This window comes from Sparus aurata, chromosome 9 (genome assembly GCF_900880675.1).
Source record: "Sparus aurata chromosome 9, fSpaAur1.1, whole genome shotgun sequence".
Taxonomy (NCBI): Eukaryota; Metazoa; Chordata; class Actinopteri; order Spariformes; family Sparidae; genus Sparus; species Sparus aurata.
The window spans coordinates 11,744,286-11,768,415 of NC_044195.1; the positions used below are offsets into that span (position 1 = coordinate 11,744,286).

At 40.8% G+C, this 24,130-nt stretch overlaps 2 protein-coding genes across 10 annotated transcripts in view; one reads left to right on the forward strand and one right to left on the reverse strand.

Annotated features, from left to right (window-relative positions):
• LOC115587801 (cohesin subunit SA-2) lies at positions 1-18,307 on the forward strand. Of its 5 annotated transcripts, none has more exons than XM_030427799.1 (32): positions 2-160; positions 612-709; positions 785-872; positions 2,024-2,188; positions 2,979-3,075; positions 3,194-3,270; positions 3,370-3,441; positions 4,462-4,666; positions 4,748-4,899; positions 4,981-5,054; positions 5,141-5,264; positions 5,355-5,453; positions 6,069-6,148; positions 6,259-6,366; positions 6,454-6,574; positions 6,723-6,840; positions 8,239-8,342; positions 8,462-8,554; positions 8,695-8,781; positions 9,218-9,418; positions 11,307-11,383; positions 11,478-11,565; positions 11,674-11,754; positions 12,443-12,535; positions 12,627-12,801; positions 14,849-14,991; positions 16,036-16,137; positions 16,229-16,380; positions 16,473-16,601; positions 16,689-16,879; positions 16,980-17,055; positions 17,163-18,307. In XM_030427799.1, the coding sequence occupies exons 2-32, from the start codon at positions 660-662 to the stop codon at positions 17,296-17,298; spliced, it is 3,558 nt and encodes a 1,185-aa protein (XP_030283659.1). In that variant the 5' UTR covers positions 2-160; positions 612-659; the 3' UTR covers positions 17,299-18,307. The 5 variants fall into 5 exon arrangements, 4 of the variants coding, with proteins under 4 accessions (XP_030283659.1, XP_030283660.1, XP_030283661.1 ...); XM_030427800.1 differs by having other exon boundaries at positions 14,849-14,985; XM_030427801.1 differs by having other exon boundaries at positions 4,987-5,054.
• Positions 18,308-24,130, reverse strand: part of ppp2r3b (protein phosphatase 2, regulatory subunit B'', beta) — a 24,319-nt gene continuing 18,496 nt past the window's right edge. For 3 of the 5 annotated variants that reach the window (XM_030427804.1, XM_030427803.1, XM_030427807.1), the window contains exons 9-14: positions 23,655-23,703; positions 23,422-23,535; positions 22,995-23,170; positions 22,070-22,188; positions 21,864-21,967; positions 18,308-19,675 (exon numbers count right to left, since the gene is read on the reverse strand). In XM_030427804.1, the coding sequence (XP_030283664.1) occupies positions 19,537-19,675; positions 21,864-21,967; positions 22,070-22,188; positions 22,995-23,170; positions 23,422-23,535; positions 23,655-23,703 (701 nt within the window). In that variant the 3' untranslated portion in view covers positions 18,308-19,536. Of the gene's footprint in view, positions 19,676-20,666; positions 20,709-21,863; positions 21,968-22,069; positions 22,189-22,994; positions 23,171-23,421; positions 23,536-23,654; positions 23,704-24,130 lie in introns of all 5 variants that reach the window. The other 2 variants (XM_030427806.1, XM_030427805.1) reach the window with 2 other exon arrangements.

Genomic DNA, 24,130 nt, shown 5'->3' on the forward strand with positions numbered 1-24,130 from the left:
TCAGTACGAGTTAGGCTGTCCGGCAGCTTGACTGTGAGAGCTGTGGGAAAAAGAAGCAGGATATTCATTGAGATGTTTGTAATTTGAGTAATTTCACAGCCTTCGCATGAAATGCTACACACCAGTGGACACAAAGGAAGGATGAATACGTGTGAAGAGGGTAAGTTTGAAAAGTTTATGAGCAATTGAGCCTCCCGTTTGGCTGTCAGTCAGTTTTAATCTTTGTTTTACTGTGCACACCGCAGGACTACTTCAGGGACATATTACTGATACTGCGTTGGGGTTTTTTTTTTGTTTGTTTTAGTTTTAGTTTTAAATAATGCGTGCTCGCTAACATAGTCCAGAGATGGCACTGTTGCGTTTCTCTGTCTCTACTCTGCCAAAGTGTCCTTGAGCAACCCTTTACGTCCCTCCCAGCTCCTACCTGTGGAGGAGGCGAGCATTTAAACATGTACATGTCCCCTCTCACTGCAGATAGGGTCTCTGTTGGCTATACATTCATGATTATGGCAATCTTCTATTGCTACATGTCCAGTATAGAGTACATATAATTCTGGCTTCACAGGCTTTCAGATATTAGCTCTGTTTTTACCTTCATGCTTCATTTCCAGATGCAGAGTCACACACCTGAACCTGTGTTGTAAAGGTCTGAGGAGGAGATGATACCAGAGCCCACAGCTACAGCTGCATCCAGGCCCTCAGAGCAGAAGTAAGAGTGTTGAATCTAGAGTACCACTTTCATTTTCTCTTCATGTAATCTAATTCCGTGTTTTTGACTTCCCAGTGAGAACTCTCAGGATGAGGCAAACTCCTCGGGGGCTGTCAATCATTCAGAGGACGAGTCAGGGAATGAGAACAGACAAAAGAGTGTGGTGGGTGCTTCTTCTTTTGGATTTAGTACTCAGGGTGTCGTCCAGGAACAGTAACCGACCATGTTGGTTAAACTTTATACTTTATAACCACAATTGATAGATTAGATTATCAGCTGATCAATTGATTAGGCGATCAGCTAATCAGATGGGTTTTTTTTCTATTAAACAAAAGCTTTTGATAATTTCAGTCTTTTTTCCAGCAAAAAAATCAAAACAATTGGGAGGTAGTAAAATGGATATGATTGGGACTGTTAAAATCAAACACCTTTTGAAATTTTAATGAGCTTTTATCACCATTTTCCCTGCAAAGACACTTCTTTGGGTCACTGAGAAAATATTTGGCAGATTAATCTCTGGTTAGTTGCACCCCTGGACACTTTCATATTTTTTAATATTGTAAAATTCTCTAATTGCTAAAGCTAATTCTTTAATCATTAAATCATGTGTTGAAAACTATTTGACTAAATGTCAATGAAAAGTTAGTCAGTCTGTTGGCACTCTGGTGGAGGAGTGAAGTGTCTGGCACCTTAGTTACTCTCTAAAATTTGCGCATTTATAGTCAAGGTACTTGGATGCCAAGACAGAGTTTGCCACTCATACATTTGTATGAGTCCTGTTTAGGATTCAGTCCACTGGAGTAAACTCATTCATATGTGAATCATTTCTGTCTTTTATGAACGAACAAATATCAGTCAGCACAGCCGTAGTTGGTATGTTGTGCACACAACCAGTGAGGCACTTTCAAAAATCCAGCAAACAAACTAGCAAACAAATTACAGCTGTAGGCAAAAAAATAAAGACACCAACCAAATATAAAACAATACCAAACTAAACAAAGCAATGAAACCATCAACATATGAAGAAAATAGGTCATAAACCAACTACCTTTATGTAACAAGTGGATAGAAGTGCAGAACAAAACACTTATTTTATTAGAGACAGTATAATGAATTATTATTTTATTGAATAATATCATTATTCATGCTGGAAGCATTCACAACCAACTATTCCACCTGCTGACTTCAGGACATGGTTGAGATGCCATGCTAGATCACCTATATGCATGTAAATGACTTTTTCATGAAATAAAAGTGCATCGCTCCATGGACTGATCTGTACCGTCCCACCTGTCACGTTTTGATAACCCACAGAGACGAAGAAAGAGAGCACACAAGGGCTCGGAGAATGTCAAACAAAAACGTGCCAAAGCCGGCCGCAGCGGTGTGAGGAGAGCAGGAGGCAGCCCCCGCAAAAAGAGGCATGTGGAGGCTGTCACCCTGTTCGAGGTGATCACCATGGGCAGGAGTGCGATGCAGGTAAAGATTAGTCAAACTCAAACTGTTATGTACACTGATCAGCCACAACACCACTGACAGGTGACGTGAAAAACATTGAGCATCTCGTTACAATGCAATGTTCTGGCTCTTTGACACACACCACCCATCCAAACGCCATTGCAGACCAAGTACACCCCGTCATGGCAACAGCACTCCCCAGTGGCAGTTGCCCTCCCAGCAGGAAGAGGCGACCTGACACACCACAAAACTTGCTCAGGAAGAGGATTAGAGCAAAGAGCGCAAGGTGTTGACCAGGCCTCTGAATTTCTAGAACAAGTCCCCAACCCCCAATATACAGGACCCAAAGGATCTACTAGAAACGTCTGGATGCCAGACACCACAGGACACCCCCAGAGGTCTTGTGACCACGCCTTTACATGTCAGGGTTGTTTTTGGGTGCACAAGGGTAACCTGCAAAATATTAAGTTGGTGGGTTTTAATGTTGTGGCTGATCCGTGTATTTGTTTTAACTCTAGGTTGTCTTATATATGTAATCTGATCAAATTACACTGATCTGGGTTTTTAGTTTTGTCAGTAATGCGAGTAACATGTACAGAAAACATTTGTTCACCTTTGATATATCATGAAAGCGTAGTGCTTTATCCTCCTGTTGGTAGGTTTACATGCACAATGATATTCCAGTTATACTCAGGATATGTTCAGCTAACGAGCAGCTACATGTAATCAACATTAGCAAAATTAAAAAAGAAACCCATATCCTGAACACCTGAATGTACAAACTGAAAAAAGCCTTTATCGTCTGGGTTAGGTGGTGATTGACGATTGGATCGAGGCTTATGTGAGGGACAGAGACTCTTCTCTCCTCGACCTCATCAGCTTCTTCATCCAGTGCTCTGGGTGCAAAGGTATCAGATACTAAACACACACACACACACACACACACACACACACACACACACACACACACACACACACACACACACATACGTCAGGTCAATGTTTCTGTGTCTGTGTCTGTCGCAGGTGTGGTCACGGCAGAGATGTGCCAGAGCAAAGAGGACAGGGACGTCATGAGTAAGATGGTGGAGGAGATGGATGAGGTAAGAGGTCTTCACTTCACAGGTTTCTTCCTGTGTCAGTCACTGTTACGTCTGCTTTCAACGCTTTGAACTGAATCTGTGTGACGTGCTGTGTTTCAGGTCGCCGGTCTGCAGTATAAGAAGTTTCTCGCCTTTCCTTGGATCCTCACAGTCACGTGGCCCATGGATACAGTCAGTAGTTTTACGTCTTATACCTTCTTGTATGAGAGGGTCTCAGTAATTGTTTAGTCACCGTTATGGTCCGTGATTCAGAAAATCAACATGCCAGTATTTAGATGTATCTATTATGATGTTGTTTTGATAGCTCACTCCCTTATTCACTTATTCAAGTAAGAATCTTAATAGTGAGTTGAGATATAGGACAGTTTTCATTCATATTTACCTAAGGTCAGTGCAGTGTGTCGGACACTGCATTTCTCATTCATTGGTGGATTTTTGGGGGTTTGCTTTAAGGTGCATACATATTGTACTTTGATTTCAGACCCTCAGTGACAGGAATTTGACAAAAAGTACATATAGAGAGCAAATGAGAGTAGCATCGGATGCAGCTTTGACGTGTTCAACCTGGCATTTCTGTACCTTTATTTATCCATGGTAGGTTCACAGAGCACGAATCCTGTTTTGCAGGTAAAACCTTTTTTACAAACCGTACAGGCAACATACCCTCATATTAAACCAAGTGAATGAGCTGGCTGTCAGACAATTTTTCTGATGAGGACGGGCTGCGTATGTGTCTCAGTAACTCTCATTCACACCAGGAGACTGTTCACAGTCTGAATTATTGAGCATCTCCACCGGAGCAGTTGGGGGTAGTGCTAATAGATAAAACACGCATCATTACATCTGACACTGGACTATATCTGATAAGCACAACTGCACCATGAGCTTACTGTGTTAAAATATACACCACTAATGTCTTTCACAATCTGTGATACCTGTTTGTTTCTTTTTTTGTACGTGGTACCACTCAAGGACTATAGTGTCCCCTCCCTCTTCCGTACTGCATATGGAGAGAAATTCTCCCATGACCTTTATCTAATTGGTTTAAACTCCTTGTTCTGAGTGATTGAGTCATGTCCTGTCCCATCATAATCCTTCACATCAGGGAAGGGAAGATGCCAGATAATTGTGCCTGCATATGAGTCATTGCTGCCCTTCAAAGTCAGTTCTTTCCCTCTCTCTCCGCTGTAGGATAGTGTGGAGTATCCTCTGATACAATCTGGACCATACGGCCGCTGGTTTCACTCCGAGTTCTGTGACTTTGTGTCAGTGCTGGTGGCCCAGTGTCAGCACAGTGTCATATTTGACAGTTATCTGATGAACACCCTCATTTCACTGCTCACCGAGCTGTCCAACTCTTACATACGGGCCTTCAGACACACCTGCAGTCTCGCAGGTGAGGAATATTAAACACACACAAATGCGGATACATAAACACATTCAATAACTAACTCAACTTTGGTATTGATCTGTTAAGCGGTGAAGTTGCTGAGCTCCCTGGTTGGTGTGGCCCTGAGCCTGAGCGTCAGCATTGAAAACAGTCAGAAACTGTGCGAGGTGCAGAAGTCAAAGACGATGAGACAGAGGAGCACACTGCAACTGGAGAGAATACAGAAGACGATCACAGAGGTGAGAACAGTGTCACTTTGGCTGTGCAGAGAGGAAGTCAGTGTGAAGTCATGTCCAACTCGTTTCCATGTGTTCTTTAAGCTGCAGGAGAAGAGGGCGGAGATAGAGAGCATGATGGACATCGTCTTCAAAGGAGTTTTTCTGAAAAGATATCGGTTGGTATTCCGACATTGTTTCGGCACAGCTTTCAGCGTGCATCAGAGTGTGAGCTAATTTAGGGATTTTGCGTGTGCCTGCGCAGCGATGTGCTTCCAGAAATCCGCTCCATCTGCATGGAGGAGTTGGGTTTGTGGATGAAGCGCTACAGTTCTGCATTCCTCAATGACAGCTACCTCAAATACATGGGCTGGATGATGCACGACAAGGTAAACGTCAGCATACGCGCATAATGTGACAGAAAAAATAACTGGTAGGTGCTGTACACACTCGGCATTGTCTCTGCGCTGACTTTTCAGATACCAGATGTGCGTCTCAAGTGTGTGTTAGGCCTACAGGGTTTGTATGGAGATCCTCTGCTCCTCCCTAAAATGGACCTGTTCACCAGTCGCTTTAAGGTAAACTCTTCTGCTTAAAGCTGCACTAATGGACTATGGCCACTAAGGGGTAGAAAGACATCAAAACAAGCGCACAGGTTCACAACCATCAAATATCAGCGGTTCATGAAGTTATCAAAATGTCCTCTCTACACAATTATCAGACACAGAACAGTGGTAGCACATCTGGATTCATGTTTCTGGCCATGTGGCAAATTGAAGTCCAGTATTTACTCTCTTTTAACTTTGTTTGGTCTCCAACAATTCTGGAATCCCTTTGCCTACTAAATGTTTGACTTCCTGTAAGTTTACTACGTGATTAGTATCTTATATATCTATATTTATTTAATTTTTCCGATTGGAAGTTAGGTTGATGAGGGTTATAAGACTGGACCAAACAATACACATGCGGTTGTAAAATCTAAACAAGCAGCTGAAAAAGGGTTAAAAGCTCTGTAGAGATGCAGAATTGGGTGAGAAGGCTGTTTTTCTGTCATAATGAATGATACTTCAAACATCCTTTTCATACTCCAGAGTGTTGATTCAGTGTTACTGTTTAGAATTCAAGTAATGCATGTTAAGATGGACATGTACGAATTAGTGTGGACTCATACATGTTTACTGTTTGTGCTCCAGGACAGGATGATCTCCATGACCCTGGATAAGGACAATGAAGTGGCAGTACAGACCATGAAGCTACTGGTTCTCATCTCCAGGTGAGTCACGAGCCTGTCTTATTGTCACTCTTACGTTGTGCTTATCATTTTCCACTCACCCTTGTAATCCTTCTATGTTTCTTTGCGTTGAACTACTTCTAACTCCTCAGAACCTCTGATGATGTGCTCAGTCCGGAGGACTACAAGCAGCTCCTCCAGTTCGTTTACTCCTCACAGCGCCCTCTAGCGGCCACAGCAGGGGAGCTGCTCTACTCAAGGTATGCTGACCTCCATCATTTGAATGACACAAACAAGCCAACAAAAACACACAGTTAATTAGTGTTTGCATGGATATTGTTGGTCAGGCTTCTCAACACTGTAGCCCCTGCATCTGATACTCAGGATGAAATGAATGAGGAGGAGGCACACAAACAACAAACATTTATCAAGTTGAAGGCTCTGCTGCAGTTCTACCAGGAGTCTGAGGTGAAAACACATTTTTTTCATTCAAGGCCCTTGTTTTAGCTGAGAAAATGACTTGGACTGACTTTATATTGAGATGATGATGCTGTGAGTTGTCTTCCATGGCGCAGACACGAGCTAATACGCCTTGTCTGCGTTATTACACTTTCAGCTGCACAAGCATGTGGTGTACCTTGTGGACAGTCTGTGGGACTGTGGTGGAGCCCTGCTGAAGGACTGGCCCACACTCACATCTGTGCTGCTGCAGGACCCTTCCTCACAAAGCCCAGGTAACTGTGACGTGTGCATGCTTGTGTATTTGTGGTGGAGCAGGCAGATGTGATCAAGTATCTTATATTTATAACTGTAGAACACCATAACTTACTTTCAAAAATACACATATTTATGTTTTGTTTGAAACACTTTCAAAGAGTATGAGACACTTCAGTTTTTATATCCTGTTGATATTTTAGGCATGTAATTAACCACGGAACGTTGCAAACAACAAATCATCTTAGCGTAGTTTTGTCTTTAAAAAGACAAAAAATGAATTCAGTGTCCAGATAACTTATATTACTTACTGTGTTATTTACTGTGGAGGACAAGTACAAGTCCCTCCTAGTCCTTAAGATCCTAAGCTCTAGGTACATGCTGACGTATTTGTTAGCCTGACCGGAGCCTATACAGAACACAGTGTATATACAACATTACCTTCCACCTTCTTTACCGGTAAGAAACAGCTAGTTCACATTAACTCTTAGTTGAAGAAAGTAGTAATTCAGCAATTTTAGACAGCTTAATGCTCAGAGAAAGCAGGTAAGTGGTCAGTCAAACATTAGCTAACTCACTGGTTAGTGAGACTATTGTTAGGAGGTAAAGATCATACAGGTAGATGGGTCCTTTCCAGGTTCTCTGGTACTGGACCAGTTCACAGCTAAAATCAGCTGAACTGATGTTGATATTTGAAGATCTTTGAACATTCAGCCAATGAAGTGCTATGAAACTAACAGGAGCAGGTCAGGGGCCAATCAGATTTTAGCCGGGGCCTCTGCCTATGTTGCCCCGGATCCCATGATTATGGATAAATATGGTCATCCAGAAGGATTTCATTAAATCTAGTGCGTATTTATGACTGAAGCATATTTTTGATTATATTTGTGATTCCCAGAAATGTAAAACACCTCAACAAGCCACCATTTATCACCCTTTATAATGACGAGTAGACTTATTCACTAAGATAATACATATTTTTTAAAAATGTTGTGCTGGTTTTGTTCCCATGCAAATTTAAGAGCATCTGTTAGCTAAAACAGTACCACATTTTAAGTACTAATTGTGTGTGTGTTTTTTTTAATTTTAGCTTATTTGAAATAAAGAAATATAGACACTGGTCTATCTTTTTCATTTCTACAATAAGATATAGTTTTTTTTTACTTTATTTGATTCAAATTTTTATTTAAAGCATGTCTGAGTATACATTATCTTCTTCTCATTAAGTGGGTTCATCTCTACTTCTGACAGCCTTATATCCTTCATTTGCAGTAAAGTACATTTCCGCCATAAAATTCAATTACTAAATATTGTTATTCAAACACTTCATTGTATCCTGTCAGATAGGGAGATTATTTGATATGCATTAAGTCCGTTGCGGTCATTATCTGTATGTGTGTGTATGACTGTGTGTGCAGGTCTCACTCAGGCAGAACAGGCTGTACTTGTGGAGGTCCTGGTAGCGTCCGTGCGTCAGGCCTCAGAGGGGCCGGCTCTGGCAGGAAGGAGCGGAGCAAAGAAGGTCAGTGGGACATGTTTTCTGACTCCAGCATCACTTTAAGTCTGATGTGATAGAAGTAAGGACATATTGGATTATAATTTAAGAAATCAAGAAATTAGTCTTTGTGTCTTGATGTTTAGGTGATGAGTGCCAGGGAAAAGAAGATTCTGGTTGATGACAGTGCTAAGCTCACTGAACATCTCCTCACGGTGCTTCCTAAGCTATTGACCAAGGTATTTATTTCACACATAAGGGTCCATGTATGAGCCAGTCTGATTCTGTATGAAGAACATTCAGAACTCTGTGCTGCACAGTTAGATTCTGAGCATTGCATTATGATAATGTCTGTTCTTTAATGATTTTGTTTGTGCAGTTCTCAAGCAGCTGTGACATTGTTTCCTCACTGATGAAGATTCCTCAGCACTTCCTCCCCGAGTGTCCCGAGGCTGAAAACACACAGGTCTGCATTCCAGCCTTTCAGTGTGCACAAACAACATCCGGAAGAAGTTCATGAAAAATGAATGGGGTGACACTGTTGCTTCATGTTGAATATTTTTTTAAACCATGCAATTAACACTAGAGTGTTTGACCAAAGTATTGGAGCTATGAAATGAAACTATTTTAAGAAATGATTACTGAGACACTATTATATTATTAGTTAAATTGAATAGTTAACTATAGGTTTATTACTAAAACAAAGGTACAGTTCTGGTATTTTCAATGAATCATTTACATAAAAGGATGAATCACCTTAAATGATTTAATTGTGTCATCTGCTAACGGCTCAATCAGCTATTTTTGTGTATATTGTTTTTATTTGTCTTATTAGCTCTGCGATTTGTCACTAAGTTGTCCATGCATTTAAGTCAGTGTGCATTGTTACTCCTCCTCCTCAGGCAGTGTCCAGCCTGATGGCAGAGATTGGAGCTGTTTTGGAGCTCCACTCAGACCCTGCTGTCCTGGAGGCTGCAGCCCGCACCTACCTCAGTCTGTGTGGGGAGGAGACGGCTGGCTGCTCCACAGCCCGGGCTGCTAGAGACTCTCTGGTCCAGCGCTGGGTAGACCATCTGACAGCACTGCTGGGGGACTCACTCAAGGTGAGGGGCACTGTTTCAATGTCTGTATACATCTCAGGGGTCCCAAGGAACTTTTAAGAATACCTCTGCTACAAAAAGTAATGCACATTTTCAGACTTTTCTTGATTGTTGGCTGATTTTTTGTTGAAAACGTAGCATAATTGTACCTTTTCAACCTCAAAAATCCATTTGAATTAAATCAATGAAAAAAAAAGTCACTCTGAAGAGGGATCATGAGGAGACATTACTTTCAGTGGTGCAATGTAACAAAGTACATTTACTCAAGTACAGTACTTCAAGTTCAAAATCCACTTTGTACAACAGGGACACTTGAAATATATGATAATAGAATATGATGCATTGTCATATATTAAACTACCTAACAGAATACACAGTGGTTAAAAGTAGCTCAAACTTAAAGATGTACTGCATTAAAACACGAATACACACGAATTTAGCAATAATATTAATCCAAAAACATCTTAAATAGCCTAATAGCACAATGCTGATTGTAACCATCTTACTGCATACTGTTTACTCGGGCTGTCATGACATCAGATTTTCAGTGCACAATTATTGTGGCCAAACAAATACACGATAACGATATCATCAGTATATCTCTAAGAATTTCAAAACAACAAAAAAAAAGAAACAAAAAGGCATGTGGCAAAAAACACAAGGCACAGACAGGACAACTCAAATACAAAAACTAAATCGAGTACACACTAAAGAAGCACTGCGTAAACAGGTGGTGTTGGCTTCAGTGGGTTACCCAAAAAAACTGAGCCGACTGCAGCAAAAAAGTTGAGACTGACTAAACCTTTGGAGAAATGCAGCCCGACGTCACATTACGGTGGCCAGACACATAAACTGGCAATCAGACTAGCAGAAAATGACCGAAACCACAGTGGATTGTTACATGATGAGTCATGTGTATTTACTCAGTTTGGCATCGCGAACCAGTTAAAACACATCCGTGTATGCCAACGATCACTGTAGGACAGGCATGCCTGACATACTCTGGCAGAGACATGACTGGAGATCAGAGGCAGAGTAGAACAGTTCAGTAGTGAGGAATGTTATTTAGCATGGCTAATTGCTACATAGGGAACACAGCAGACATTTCTTTGTATAATATGTTATACTTGCGATCACTCAATCTGGTCTTGTGCCACAGTTTAAAACACACAGTAATGAGCTGCCTCACATCCTGGTTGTTTACTGTTATTTTTAATCCGTTGATGTGGACAAACAGTCACAGGTAGGAGCATCATGCTAGTAGCATAACAACATAGCAGCTTCGCCTTTTGGCAGACTGATCAGTGGGGGTTCCCAGCACGTCACACACGGACCATGGAGTGACACTCCCACACTGCCGCACAAACCTGAGGCTTTTCGCCGCACTGCCAGATTTGGTCCTAATGTACCGTAAGAGAAAAACACAAGCTTAATTAGACAGGGACTAAGTGAACAGAAAAAAGGGCCAGAAAAGGGACAAAGGAAGGGAGTAACAAGCAAAACAGGTTAAGAGAACTTCAAAATAAAACATGAAGTAACTAAACCAAAAAGTCAAACCATAACACATGCAGTTTTTACATACAGAAGACATAACATTGTTATGACGTAATGAGTTTTGTCGAATTACAAATTACATGCTAATTTCTACATAATGTTGCTTTAATGTAATGTTTTGAATTCAGAACTTGTAGTGGAGTATTTTCACAGTTAGGCATCAGTACTTGTACTTAAGTAAAGAGCCAGAATACTTCTTCCACCACAGTCACCACAGCTTTATACTAAGAGCGCACAAGCCTCAAGTATTTGGAGGTGTGCCAAACATCCTTGTATGCAATTAACAAAGAGCTTTACCTGACAAGATGACTTATTATTTCCTGTTTTTCTGTTGCAGGGTGACAGTTTGTCTTCTGACGAGGAGAAAACTGGAGAAATTCTAGCTACACTGAAGAAACTCAGAGCTTTCCACAAGTGAGAATCGTTAGAATGAAGTTTGTGCCCACAGTATTCTGCCTGTGATGTATATTTATTGGTTGTATGTATATTTCTCTTCATCTTTTGTTAGCTGTCATGACCTCTCTGGCTGGAACCTGTTTACACTGTTGTCTCCTCTCCTGTCAGTGGAAAGCAGCAAGGGAGGAGCACTGCCTGAGGTACCAACACTGAAAATCTTTTTGTCTTCAGATCAAGTTTGTTGATCGAACTCGTTTATCCAGTGCCTTAGTCTTTTCTCTCGTCTCCATTTTTTGTTTTGTCCGAAGGTGCTGTCTGAAGTGCTGCAGTGTCTGTGTTACTCCATGCTCTGGTCCCTCAACACAAGTAGTGAAACTCTCACCTCCAGAGTGAGTTATGGCCGCTGATGCTTTCACCTAGTATCAAGTGGTATCAATACTTAAAAATAAGACAGTAGGAAATTTCTAGGAACAGCCAAATTGAGAGAAAGTGCCCAACATAGTATTACATTTTGGGAATATACAGTATAAATGTGTGTATTTAAATGCATCAGAGTTCATATATTATGTTTTTGTTTGCACCATCAGTGGGCAAAGCATCAGTCACAACAAAATTTCATGTGAAAATTGAAGACATTCCTTTGTATCCTCTTAAGTGGCTTGATTATGAAATGCAATACCATGTACAATAGATATATAAAAAAGGACAAAATAAAAGTTTTTAATGCCTTCAAAAGACAGTTTTGTTTGTGCTACAGAGGTTTCATGCCTGTGAAGACCTGAAACTGTTGAGGCTTTTGTTTTACATAATACTCACTGGTGCATTTTGGAGAAGGGGCTGCTGCTGCTGCAGGACTCCGCTGCTGCATAAATGCATCTTTTCTGATTAATTTTGCTGCATTATTGATTGATAAGTGGTCACTGCACTACAGTGATTGTGGTGCAAGAATATGCTTGAAGTCTTAAGTGATTACAAGCAGCCAGTGCACCAGTTGACATATCAGATCAATTTTAACCTTGATGTTACAGTCATAAAGTCACTATGTCCATTATCTGTGTGTGTGTGTGTGTGTTTTAGGAGAAAGCTGTGTCTCAGAGGCTCCAGCTGCGTCTCTTCTGTGAGAGGGGTCATTCTTGTCTCTCCCACTCTGACCACGATGTGCGACAGCAGGTGGGATGGACAGGAAACTGATGTTTTATCAACGATGGCACTGTTAAATCTTTCTTGCAGCCTTTCTAACTCTCTTATTTGTCCGTATCAGGCCTTTCTGGGCATCTGTGATGTTCTGACGGCTCATTCCTACCAGCTACACGTGTGGGATCCCACCTCCTTTGGTCCACTGCTCTACACTCCCAGTCCGAAACTGCAGAGGGCGCTGTTGAACTTTGTTTGCGTGCACATCTTTGTTGGACCAGACTGTGACAGCCAGTGCAGCGGTGAGACCTCAGCCTGTGTACATGAAGCCTTTTTCCACTTGTTTATCATCCATGTAAATATATTGAGCTTACTGTTACCTCACTTGGAGGTTTGAGCTTCATTGCATCAATAACATTGTGTCAAAACTAGTGACATCTCTTGTGTCCAGCAGTTAAACTTCAGATTAAAGTAAAAATATTTGCATAATTGTAGATTCTCTTCAACAAGGTAATTTTTCTGGGCAAAAAGTTGTCTATTTTTATATGTCTGGAGGATACTTTAAGAAAAACCTTTTTAATTCCTATTCTCCTAGTTCATAAACAACATTTTTGTTTAACTAGAGGATTCTTTCTTTTGTTTTTATCAGTCTTGCTCAAATTGACAGTAGACAGCAGAGAGGTGAGAAGAAACATGGTATCAATAACAGGTAACAAAGGCCTAGTGCTGTAAGAAATACTCCAAAAACTAAAGTGAAAGTAACAAAACAACCATGTAAAAATATTCCATAGCAAAAAAAAAACCCCAGTGCATTCAAAATCCTACTTAGATGTATAAAGGTATTAGCTTCAAAATGTACTTATGTATTTGAAAAATGGCTGAGTCTAATATTAGATTCTTAATACATAAGTAGCATTTTGCTTTTGTAGCAGGATTGTCATTTTTTTCTATAATTTTATTGGATAATTGGATGGGCCATCAAACAGTTATTCAAATAAAGCCGTGCCTTTTGCCTGGGAACAGCATTTTCTTGGATTTTCTTATCACATTTTTTAATGTAAAATCTCAATCTACAAAAAAGTAACAGGTAACTATACCTCTCAAATAAATGTGGTGCAGTAAGAAGTACAACATTTCCCTCCAAAATGTAGCTAAGGATGAAATAGCATAAAATAAAGATCCTCAAATAGGGCTGCAACAAATGATTATTTCCATTGTTGATTATTCTGCTGATTTATTTTATCCATCTATAAACTGGGACACTCGGGAGTGAACACACACATCTACTGCGCTACTAATGCACAGTAGATGGCACTCTCACTCTTTCTTTCGGAGCACAGCATCTTTCCTCGGGGCCCTCGGTGCCTCTGAGTGAAGCATTGATTCGGTGCACCATCTCACCGTGGTGAAAACATGCAGATATTAAATGCACGGCCACACGTTTGGCTTCACACCTCGCTGCAGAGCTGCCCGCTGACTGTAAATGGGCTCTGATTTCCAACCTGACCTGACAATTGACCCCCAATTACAAAGGAAGCCCTGTTAATATCCTCAGACTGAAGCCGGCTCGACTCATTTGTATGAAAGGATGTTCGACTTTGTTATGCAAAGTGCTGCAGCTTGTAAACTGGTGACGGCGGTGTGTTCCTGTCTGTTTTAAAATGAGGAAAACAAGATTGACATGTTGGTAATACACAGTGTTCTCTGCGTAAAGTCCTGCAGGTAAACTTATGAATCCATTCATGGTCTTCTGTAACTAAAACCTTTTATTACCTTTACAATAGCTTCCACTCTCACAGACATATTGCAACCAAATATGGGATCGTCCGGAGAAGTCAATAGCTGTCCTGGTGGAAATCCCTTAAATGTTCAACCGAATACAATACGGGATTATTGGTTTTTGAACATGTAATAAAACGCTATTGTTTTATTGGATTTGCCTGGTAATGGTTTTGTTATAAAGACAGTGTTTTCTATTAGCTGCTGGATCAGAGATCACTCGGAGGGCAAAGGCACCGAGTTAAATCATAAAATCACGGCAATCTCTTTCCGTGAGAAAATTCCATTAACTCTGGCTCACCTCCGAGCCTATTTTATTAGCCTCGTGAAAGATTGAAGCCACATGGTGTCACAACCATAACTCTAGACGTATGTTATCTTTGATTTCCACCTGCTAAAGCCATTGTCCCGAAACTAACTGAAACACTCTTTTCCGCCTCCGCTTTGTTCTTTTCTTTCTGTTATATGATTTCCCATGATTAATCACTCGTCCTGCTTCACCCCCTTTCCCCTCGCTCTCAACCGCCTCACAATCCAACCACACCGTTCAACTCCATCTGGCCCCCTCAGTCAGTGAGAACTCTGAAGTGGAGAGGCTGGAGGACCTTCACAAACGGAGAAATCTGCTCGCGGCCTACTGCAAACTGATAGTTCACGGAGTGCTGGAGATGAGCATGGCAGCTGAGGTCTTCATGTACTACAGGAAGGTAAAGGTGAACTGGAAGTAAATATTGGGGATGTTCCAACCGACTTGTTTCTCTGAAATTTAAACAAGTTTAAACTCAGTAGTAAACACACAATTTAATTTCAAAAAAAAAAAATTCTAAAACTGTCCGAATTAACATTAAAGCCAATTGGAACCGTTGTTTGTTTAACCAATTTTACATATTAAAGTCTGTTTACAGGACTTGTAGAGCACTACTGAATAAGTGAATAAAGTAGTATGAAGCCTTTTGTGGCTCCAGAGGAAGCTGCATGTAATCTGATAAATGACCTCGAGTGATGTGACTCAGCTAAGGCGCTACCCTCTAATTATCTAGTTGACTAGTTACACACATCCACAGTTAATATGGAGCTATAGCCGGCAGCCACTTAGCTCAGCACAAAGGCGGGAAACGGGGAGACAGCTAGCCTGACACCGTCCAAAGGTCACCGTAAAGGGGTGTTCAGCCTTGTGAAATTGGCTGCTGAGCAGTCAGTAAAACGACTTTACAGACGTTAGCTGTGAGCTAGTGTTCAACAAGTGTCTAAATGCCTCTTTCCATTGGCTCTGTGTCGGCTCCTGCATCTCTGAAATTCTGACCACATGATAAAGCTCTCAACTTAAATTCCTCACTTGTGTGTAATTCACTCTACAGACGGGGAAGACTGCAGGAAGTCACCAAGGCTGACAAAGAAATGGCCGTCTTAAAACCGGAACCTGTTGTTTTCACATTCTTCGTTTGGGTTTAACAATCAACATATAATGCATTAACAATAAGTGAGCTTCAGAGGTTCTGGTTGGTGGATTCAGTTTTCTTTTGGACAGAGCCAGACGAGCTGTTCATCCCCGTTCACAGTCTCAATGCTAAGCTCAGTTAATGGACCACTGGCTGACTGTAGCTTCATATTTAACATACAGACATCACAGTGGTATCAATCTTCTCACCTAGCTCTCAGCAAGAAAGTGAATTAGAGTATTTTCAAACCTATTCCTTTAATGCCAGTATATACTACAGATATCTGCTTGGAGCTTCTTCTATTCTATTTGTCCTCAGTACTACAACGACTTTGGAGACATCATCAAGGAGACCATGTACAGGACCAGACAGACAGATAAGATCGAGAGTGCTCGTACACTGGTGCTCTGCCTGCAGCAGGTACAGTTTCCCCAGACCCCCTAAAAACATAAGCTGCCGCTAAACTCTGGTAGCTGCGAGGTGCTGATGTGATTTCCTTCTCTTTCCACAGCTGTTTGTTCGTCTGAAGCGAGAGCAGGAGAGCGGCGGCAGGGCTCACCCAGGGGTCCAGACCTTCACCAGCATCAAAGAGCTGGCCAGGCGGTTCGCCCTCACCTTCGGGGACCCCTTCAAGTTTCGTGAGTGCGTCGTCATGATCCACAGGTCAGCACGGGCCCGTTTCTCATTACTTGGATTTGATTGTGTGTGTGCTTTTTTTGTTTTTGTTTCTAACACGCGTCTGTCAACATGTGCAGGAACAGCATAGAGTTTGTGTTCCAAGAGTTTAGTCAGACCCCAGACACTCCTACGCCGCCGTACCTCTCCTACCTGACCATCCTCAGTGAGTTCTCCAGCAAACTGCTCAAACCTGACAAGAAAACAGTGTAAGCGCTGCACACCGCATACGGGTTTTCAAAACAGGTTTTTTAAATATACGAAGCTTTCTGAAAAGTCTGTTCTTGTCTGTGCAGGTTGTCCTACCTGCAGAAGCACACTGCAGAGCACATAATTAACCTCAGGGAAGAGTGCTGGCAGCCGCTCATCTACTATCGCGCTTCCCTATTGGCTGTAGCTGAAGGGGAGGACGCAGTGTCCTACGTTAGCTCCGACAGGAAGCCGCACATGCCCAACCGCTCTCCCTTCTCCAAACAAAAACTGGAAGGTACTAAACCAAACAAGAAAGTCAAGCACAAAATGTGTATGTTCTCATTGTCACAAAGCACCAGCTGCATCGTGTGTAACTTTTTTTGGGGTCATTTTAGGAAGTAAATCCCCCTGCCCATCCAACCCTGCTGACTCCAAAGACAGCAAGGTTCACAGGTCCAGCTTCAGTCCAAGGTGAGGCTCAGGAATACTTTAATTTCAAAGTTCTTATTCATTTTAATGAAGCAAATTGTTTTTTTTACCTTGCACATGTGAAGTACTGTAACCTCGTCTAACCTCAGCCATCAGGACAAGACACCTGATATGGATCCTTTCTCTGTCCCCGTGGAACCTCCTGCGAAAAGATTGAACATCGGCGAGTCTGTCCTCAGCACAGGCAGCGAGGCCGACGAAGACACCGTGGAAATCGAACTGTAGCAATTAGGAGGTTGAGCAGAATTGGTGCTTCTGTCTGGACGAAAAAAACCTCACCGGACATCACTAACTTTCGGGGGCGTTTTCCTTTGTCGGGTCTTCTCTTTTCTGATGTGCAGACATCCCAGTGTTCTTTTTTATTTCGCAGACCTGTTGAAAAGTGTTATGTTTCATGTATTATGTTCTCAAAGGATAAGTTGATGTGATTTTATTTTTCTTGCTGTCAACAAATCCCATAAGGAATTTAGAACCAACAAAAATTGATCCCACTAATTAGCCCTCTATTACTACATCTGCAGCCTAATGTATTATTCCTCTGTGCCAGGAGAAAAGTTTAAAAAGATTTGAAATAATTCTCTGCAATCCTAGGGTAAAAAGTATTGACTTTCATAAACTTAAATAGTTCTCCAGAAAGTATTAGAAAATGGGTATTGGTAACGTTGGTATTGCAGTTTACTTTGAATTAATCTCAGTGTCCTGCTGCTGTAAATAATGACCAGAGCACTACAAAGGTATTTATTCGCAGCTGAAAACAGTCTGTTTCAGTAAATCAAAGCGCATCTTGATTAAAAAGTGAGCTTTATATTTTAGATTTTCAGTTGAAAACTATAGTTGATTGAGGCCACATGCAGGGGCTTTTTATGGGATTTGTTAACAGTGAAAGAAATGGACTAATACTAGCGTTATTTTTCGAATAATTGTATTATTCACAGACCACTTTTATTTGAGGAACTTGTGTCATTATGTCTGAAGGTGTTTTCCCCACATACATGTCTATACTGTACATGAATGTTCCAAATGACGCATCATGATTCATCTTTGAATATTACTTACGGATCACACTTGGGTCCAAATTGTAGAATTATCTCAGAGTACATTAAGGATTTTGCTTTACTGTCCTTTCTGCCACTTTATTATTGCTCCTTATAGGAAATAGTTGGGTTAGTTTGCCAAAAACTGCTTATGCATCGCTGTAAATTAATTTAAATAAAAATGTGTCCAAACAAGCAAATGTTCCCAAGCTGTCACATTTTTATCATGTTCATTTCTATAAATACATATCACACCTTGTTTCAGTAACTCATGAAGACATTTTACAAGAGCGATAACATATCAAAGCACTTCATCGCCTTTCAACATCTATATTTGTGTTTGCAATCAGCAGCTGTATGAGTAGAAGAAACTGACCATATCAAGACCAGTTTTTACAAGATGGATCAAATTAAACTGCATAGTCGGTTTTCTTTACTCTTCCATTAACCAAGGCTTTATTATTAATTTAAAGAAAAGCAAAAGATTTTTTAAATTGGTTCCTTTTGTTCTGTCAAAGTACATTCAAATTAAGTACTTTATAACATAGAAAAAAGAATTTGTCTAAAACACTTGCCCAAATCATTTACAACACAGCACGCACCAAATTAATATTTACAGTTATTTATAAATTCATCTCTAATAATTTATAACCCCATCTCACACATACATTTAATCTAAGTCATAATGAATACAACCTGTACAATATACGCAGTGTGTGCAAGTCTGAACTGTGTCCATGTGTGTGTACAGCAGGCTCAACGGTGGCTTGTTTGGCATTTGCAGTAGCTTCTCATTTCAACAAACAACCATTAATGAATTTACAGTCTCATAGTTATGAACACTGGAATGTAACATTAGCCAATGACTTCAGATGGTAATTAGTTCAAAACCTGAATCAAATCAACATGGTTTCTGTCTTTTGATCAAGGGAGCTCCAGTGTGTAAAGAATGTGATTCAGCTCATGTGAATGTGTCATACAGGCACTGATGTTCAGATTAAACAACACTCGCCACAGACATTATTAATACAAAGCATTTCAGGCAAAACATAACTTTTTCTTTGTCAACATGTGGCGATGGAGTAAAAGTATAAACGTGCTGCTTGTGACATCATAAAGTCAGCTGTGTGACCAGTGAAATATTAGAACATCTGCTATAATACAGTATGGTGTTGAACCACTTTGCATGTGTGATACTGTGTCCATTTCTACAGAACATCTGACCCCACCAGTGTTCTGACAGTTTCTTATGGGTTTGCGTTCACTCCCTGTTTATTGAACCGTGTCCTGTTTTGCTGGATGGGAACTGGGCCTAAACCTGCATGCTCTGACTTGATGCGATTAATTTACCAACACTGCTGGTTGAACTCCGGGTCTGGGAGCGCACAGCGCTCAGCAGGCTTGTGGGATAATGCTGCAGGATCATGGGTCATTCAAAATCATCTTCATATTCATATTCGTCCAGGTCCAGGTTGCAATGTGGACTAGGGATCTCAAAGAAGTGTCTCTTTGTCAGACCCAGCTCATTGGAGATATGCTGCCCTATAGGGCTCAAAGGATTTTCATACCTAAACAGACACACAGAGGATGACATCAGTCAGAAATGTGTCATCAATAGAAAGAAATGGAAGATAAATAACATAAATATAAAAACATTGGGAAATTTGCTTATTTGCTTTCTTTCTGAATTACAGATAATACAATCGACTCAGTTTGTACAGTAAATATGAAACTACTACCAGAAGCTGGTATGTTTAGCTTAGCAAAAAACAATAGAAAATTGGGGTAAAAGCTAGTATTGCTTTGTCCAAGGGTAACACAAGCCCAGCACCTCTAAAACTTACTGATACATTTTAAAAAACAAAAGATAAGGTGTAAAAATGAGTCTCCCCTGGTTGTCTGGAACCTCATGGTAACATCACAACTGCAGGAGGTCACTGCACCCAGCCAACCCAGTTCTATCCCTGTGAAACCTTCACTTGTCCTGTTTACACTATACACGTTTTCAAACATCTTAAACAAACAAGATATGCAATTTTAATAAAAGAGCTTTAGAGGTTCTGGTAGGCAAGTTTTGTTAGCTTTGGACAGATCATAGCTGTTTTCCAATTTCCAGTCTTTATGCTAAGCTAAGCTTACGGGCTGCAAGCAGCAGTGTCATATTTATCACACAGGAATGAGAGTGGTAGAGATCTTTTCATCCAACTTTTGGCATGAAAACAAATAAGAGTAGTCCCCACAATGTCAAACCAGTTCTCTAAAAAACAAATTAAACAAACCAGTGCAACTGGAAAGGACGAAGGAGCAACACATGAAGGTGCAGACAGAAATGGTTAAAGAGGCAGGATAAAAACAGAAAGTGTCTGGTTCAAAAACAGACTCCCAGCTCTAGGACACGACTACGTACACACGCGATTGTGCTTTCTGATCTGCTGGTAACAGTATATTCAGACCGGTATGGTGAGGGTAGGAGCTAGGAGTGGGTTTAGGACTGGACTGGCCCAGAGAGGAGGAGGAGGAGGATAACACTAGTCCCTGCTGATACCCTGCGTGTCTTACCTGCTCTGGTTAGCAGCCTGTCTTTAGAAGTCGGTGGTGTTCCTAAAACAGCCACACAACATACCTGTCAGCAGCCTCATCTATCACTGACTCACTCACTGTCACAAAATGCCCAGTCTTAGTATGGAGACATAAAGTTCTGACGATCTGCTATGTGTATTACCTTGTTAGAGAGAAAACTGAAATCATCTTGCCCTTGGCATCCCTTACTTCTAATTCAAAAACAGGGCTGCAACTAATGATTATTTACATTATCGATGAATCTGTCAATAATTTTCGAGATTAATCAATTTCATAAATAAAATGTCAGAAAATGGTTAAACATGTCAGTCGCTGTTCTTTAATGTCTTGTTTTGTCCTCAACCTATATGTATTCAGTTAAAGTTAGAACAGTAATGATTGATTCAATAGTTGAAAACTAATAAATTACTTTATTAATAGCTACAGCTTTAAAAGTATTGTTCTCTCAGAGTACAGTAACTTTGTACTAAATCACCACTTTTTGACAGCACAGCACAATTTCTTAAAAATGGAATGAGTTACAGCTGTACTTTTCCTGTCATGACAGGTCTGCCATATAAAAATGTCTATATATTTTCACATTTGACAGCCATACAATACCAGTAATGCAGCACTCATAATCATGATAAATAGTTGTAATTACAATATTACATTAGCTGACACAATAATTAGGACCTGTATTAAAAAGTACACATAGGAATGCTGCATAAGTACAACTTTGCTGTAACTGGAGAATACTACACACAAAAATGAAGCAATAACGTCTCATAGCAAATTTAAGTGATCATGTGTGCTGCAAAAAGGAATAACTTATACATAGATTTGGCCAATCTGCCAGCACATTCAAAATAAAGTGCATTTCATTTGTTCAAGTCTTCTCATCATCTGGAGTGATTACCATGTTACCAAATTAACAACAATCTAATATATTAATCATATACAAATAGGGATGAAATTAAAGCAGCCAAAAATGATACAAAATAAAACCAAACTGGAGCAGCTGCTGCTGTGTGGTAGATGAAGTACACAAGAAAGATCTATCAGCGCAGCCATGAAGGTTGTGAGCGAGAGTCAAGCTGAATGATTTTTTACCTAGTTACACTTTGAGCAGTTTGATAAATCCAGGCTCTGGTAAACAGCTGTAGCTCCCAGACCCACATGTAAAGTCAGACTTACACATCATTGCACTGCTCGTTGGCAGCCTCCTCAGCCACAAGGATGTCGTACTCCTCAGCCGCATATTTCTCCCAGTCTGAGATCTCCTGGTCTGTCTCCACCTCCTGAAAAAACACGACAAGATATGTAAGCCACTTGACCTCTGATGGTAAAACAAGTTGTGATACCATCTCATATCTTGTGTCATCCTATCGCTCTAGCCTTACCCTTATAACAGAGAATGGGTCCTTCTGCTCGTGGTCCAGGTACTTTTCTATGTTGAAGAACGTGTCAAAGAAGATATGGGACAACTTGCACCTTTTAAGGTCCCGCAGAGTGATTTTACCTGGATGGGATGAAACAGGCAAAAAAGCAGCAAATTCTCAGATTTGAGATTTTATTTAGAGTTTTACTGGATCAGTGAAATAAAACTTCAAATCACTTAAATGCCTGGAATAGACTGATTTGACATCTTCATTGTCATATCTTTCTAAAATGTGGTTTTGGAAGTTGTGGATTCCTCAACAGTGGCATTTCAGATATTTTTTTATTGGTTTTAACTCTCTGCATATCATGTCATGCGTAGCACCTCTGCACTAATGCTCAAGTTGATATGTCTGTACCGCAGACCATAAATCTCCTAAAGATTGTCACATTTTAATGTGAAATTTAGAGAGGCTTTTACATCTGTTAAAACAGTCAGACTTGTGTTATCAGGAGGCGTAACTGGAGGGAAACATCTGCCTCAAATACCAAGTCAAGACGTTGTAACATCTCACATTACGTGTAATATTCCACAGCTCCACTAGTGCAGCATACCAGCAGGTCGACTTAGGGTCACATTCTCTCTGTGGCTATCAATACTAAACATGCATAGCCTCACCATGTACTAGTGTCTTCTAAATGGGATGGTGGTAAAGCTAAGTGCTGGAGGGAATTTGTTGAGTGGTGTGGATGACACCAGCAGCTGGCAGGCAGCAGGCAGTGCAGATCAGTCAGTCAGTCAGTCTCTCATCTATAACCCTTTCCTTAGCTAATGATCAATGCCCTGGCCTAAGAGTCTATGACTGTCTTGGCTAAAAACATGAAACCTGTCAGACTCTCTGCTGTGTGAGCTTCTCAGAGTGGGTATAAATGTAAGACCGGACTGACCTTCGACCTCAGGCTTGACAAGGTCAAGCATTTGGCAGAGGCAGTCCTCGAAGGGAAGGGGCTCGATAGCCATGGTCTCCAGCTTCTGACACTGCTCGTCGTAGAAGTACTCCAGCTCATACATGCTGAGGACCCCGTCCCCATCCAGATCCATACAGCGAAACCAGTACTCTATACTGGACACCGAGTAAGGAAAAGAGAAGTGATCAGGGGTGCATGTGAGAAAAGACATAAAGGACATCAATAAACGTTTTACTTGAACTTTTAGTCTTGAATGCAAACAAAACAATCAATGCTTTTTACGGGGGGCAAGAATAAAATAGCAGACAATGCTTTACATAATTCCACCCAGAATGCACACAGCGTATTAAGAATGTCTCAGACTACAATTATTTCAGTATCAAGCACAAATTCAAGCCGTATGTACCTTGTGTCCGTCTTCTTATCCTCCTCAGAGATAAGGAACCAAACAAAATCAGCGTAACTCAGGCGCCCTTCCTTATACACCCGTCTGTCTCTGTTGAAATGAGCCACACAATCACTATTGAAACCAGAAGTGGAAAAAAAAAAAAAAAATACTGTCTACTCTGGAGAAAAATAACTGAATGTCATGACATGATAAACATCCTTTAAACTTAAAACCTACATACTTTCACTTACCTTGTTACTGTTCCTGAGAATATTCTCTCAATCATCTTGTGGGAGATGGCTGGAAAAAATACAGACATTATTTACAATCCAGACTGTCCGAGAAGAGGGCTTTCTCTTCTACAAAAGCTCTTTCAGTTAATGTAAAACTTTTTCACAACACATGTAATCCATTCTCACAGTCTGTAAATCCAGACTGGCTAGTGTAGCTTTTTTTATTATCTTGACAATGCTATAAATCCTTTGGTCATCATTTCGACTGTATAGTGGGAGAAATTGTTCCAGACATGGCGTCATTTCAGCAAAGTATATTTGCTGCTCTCTTATTGATCTTGTGTCTCATTTCCCCTGCCTCACTCACAGACCATCAACCAAGAACATGTGGTGTTGAGTGTGTGGGGAGGAAGCACCAAAGACAAGTTCTTTTTTCCCCTAAGTGAGTGTTTGTGTGTGAGCAGTAAACCTGCACCAAATGACATTAACAAATG

What these genes read in the sequence shown, in the direction of transcription:
- LOC115587801 (XM_030427799.1), top strand. Translation starts at nt 660, where the DNA reads ATGATACCAGAGCCCACAGCTACAGCTGCATCCAGGCCCTCAGAGCAG. An exon ending in TCCAGGCCCTCAGAGCAGAA is followed by an intron (nt 710 to 784) that starts GTAAGAGTGTTG and finishes TTGACTTCCCAG; the next exon opens with TGAGAACTCTCAGGATGAGG. An exon ending in CCCTTCCTCACAAAGCCCAG is followed by an intron (nt 6,841 to 8,238) that starts GTAACTGTGACG and finishes CTGTGTGTGCAG; the next exon opens with GTCTCACTCAGGCAGAACAG.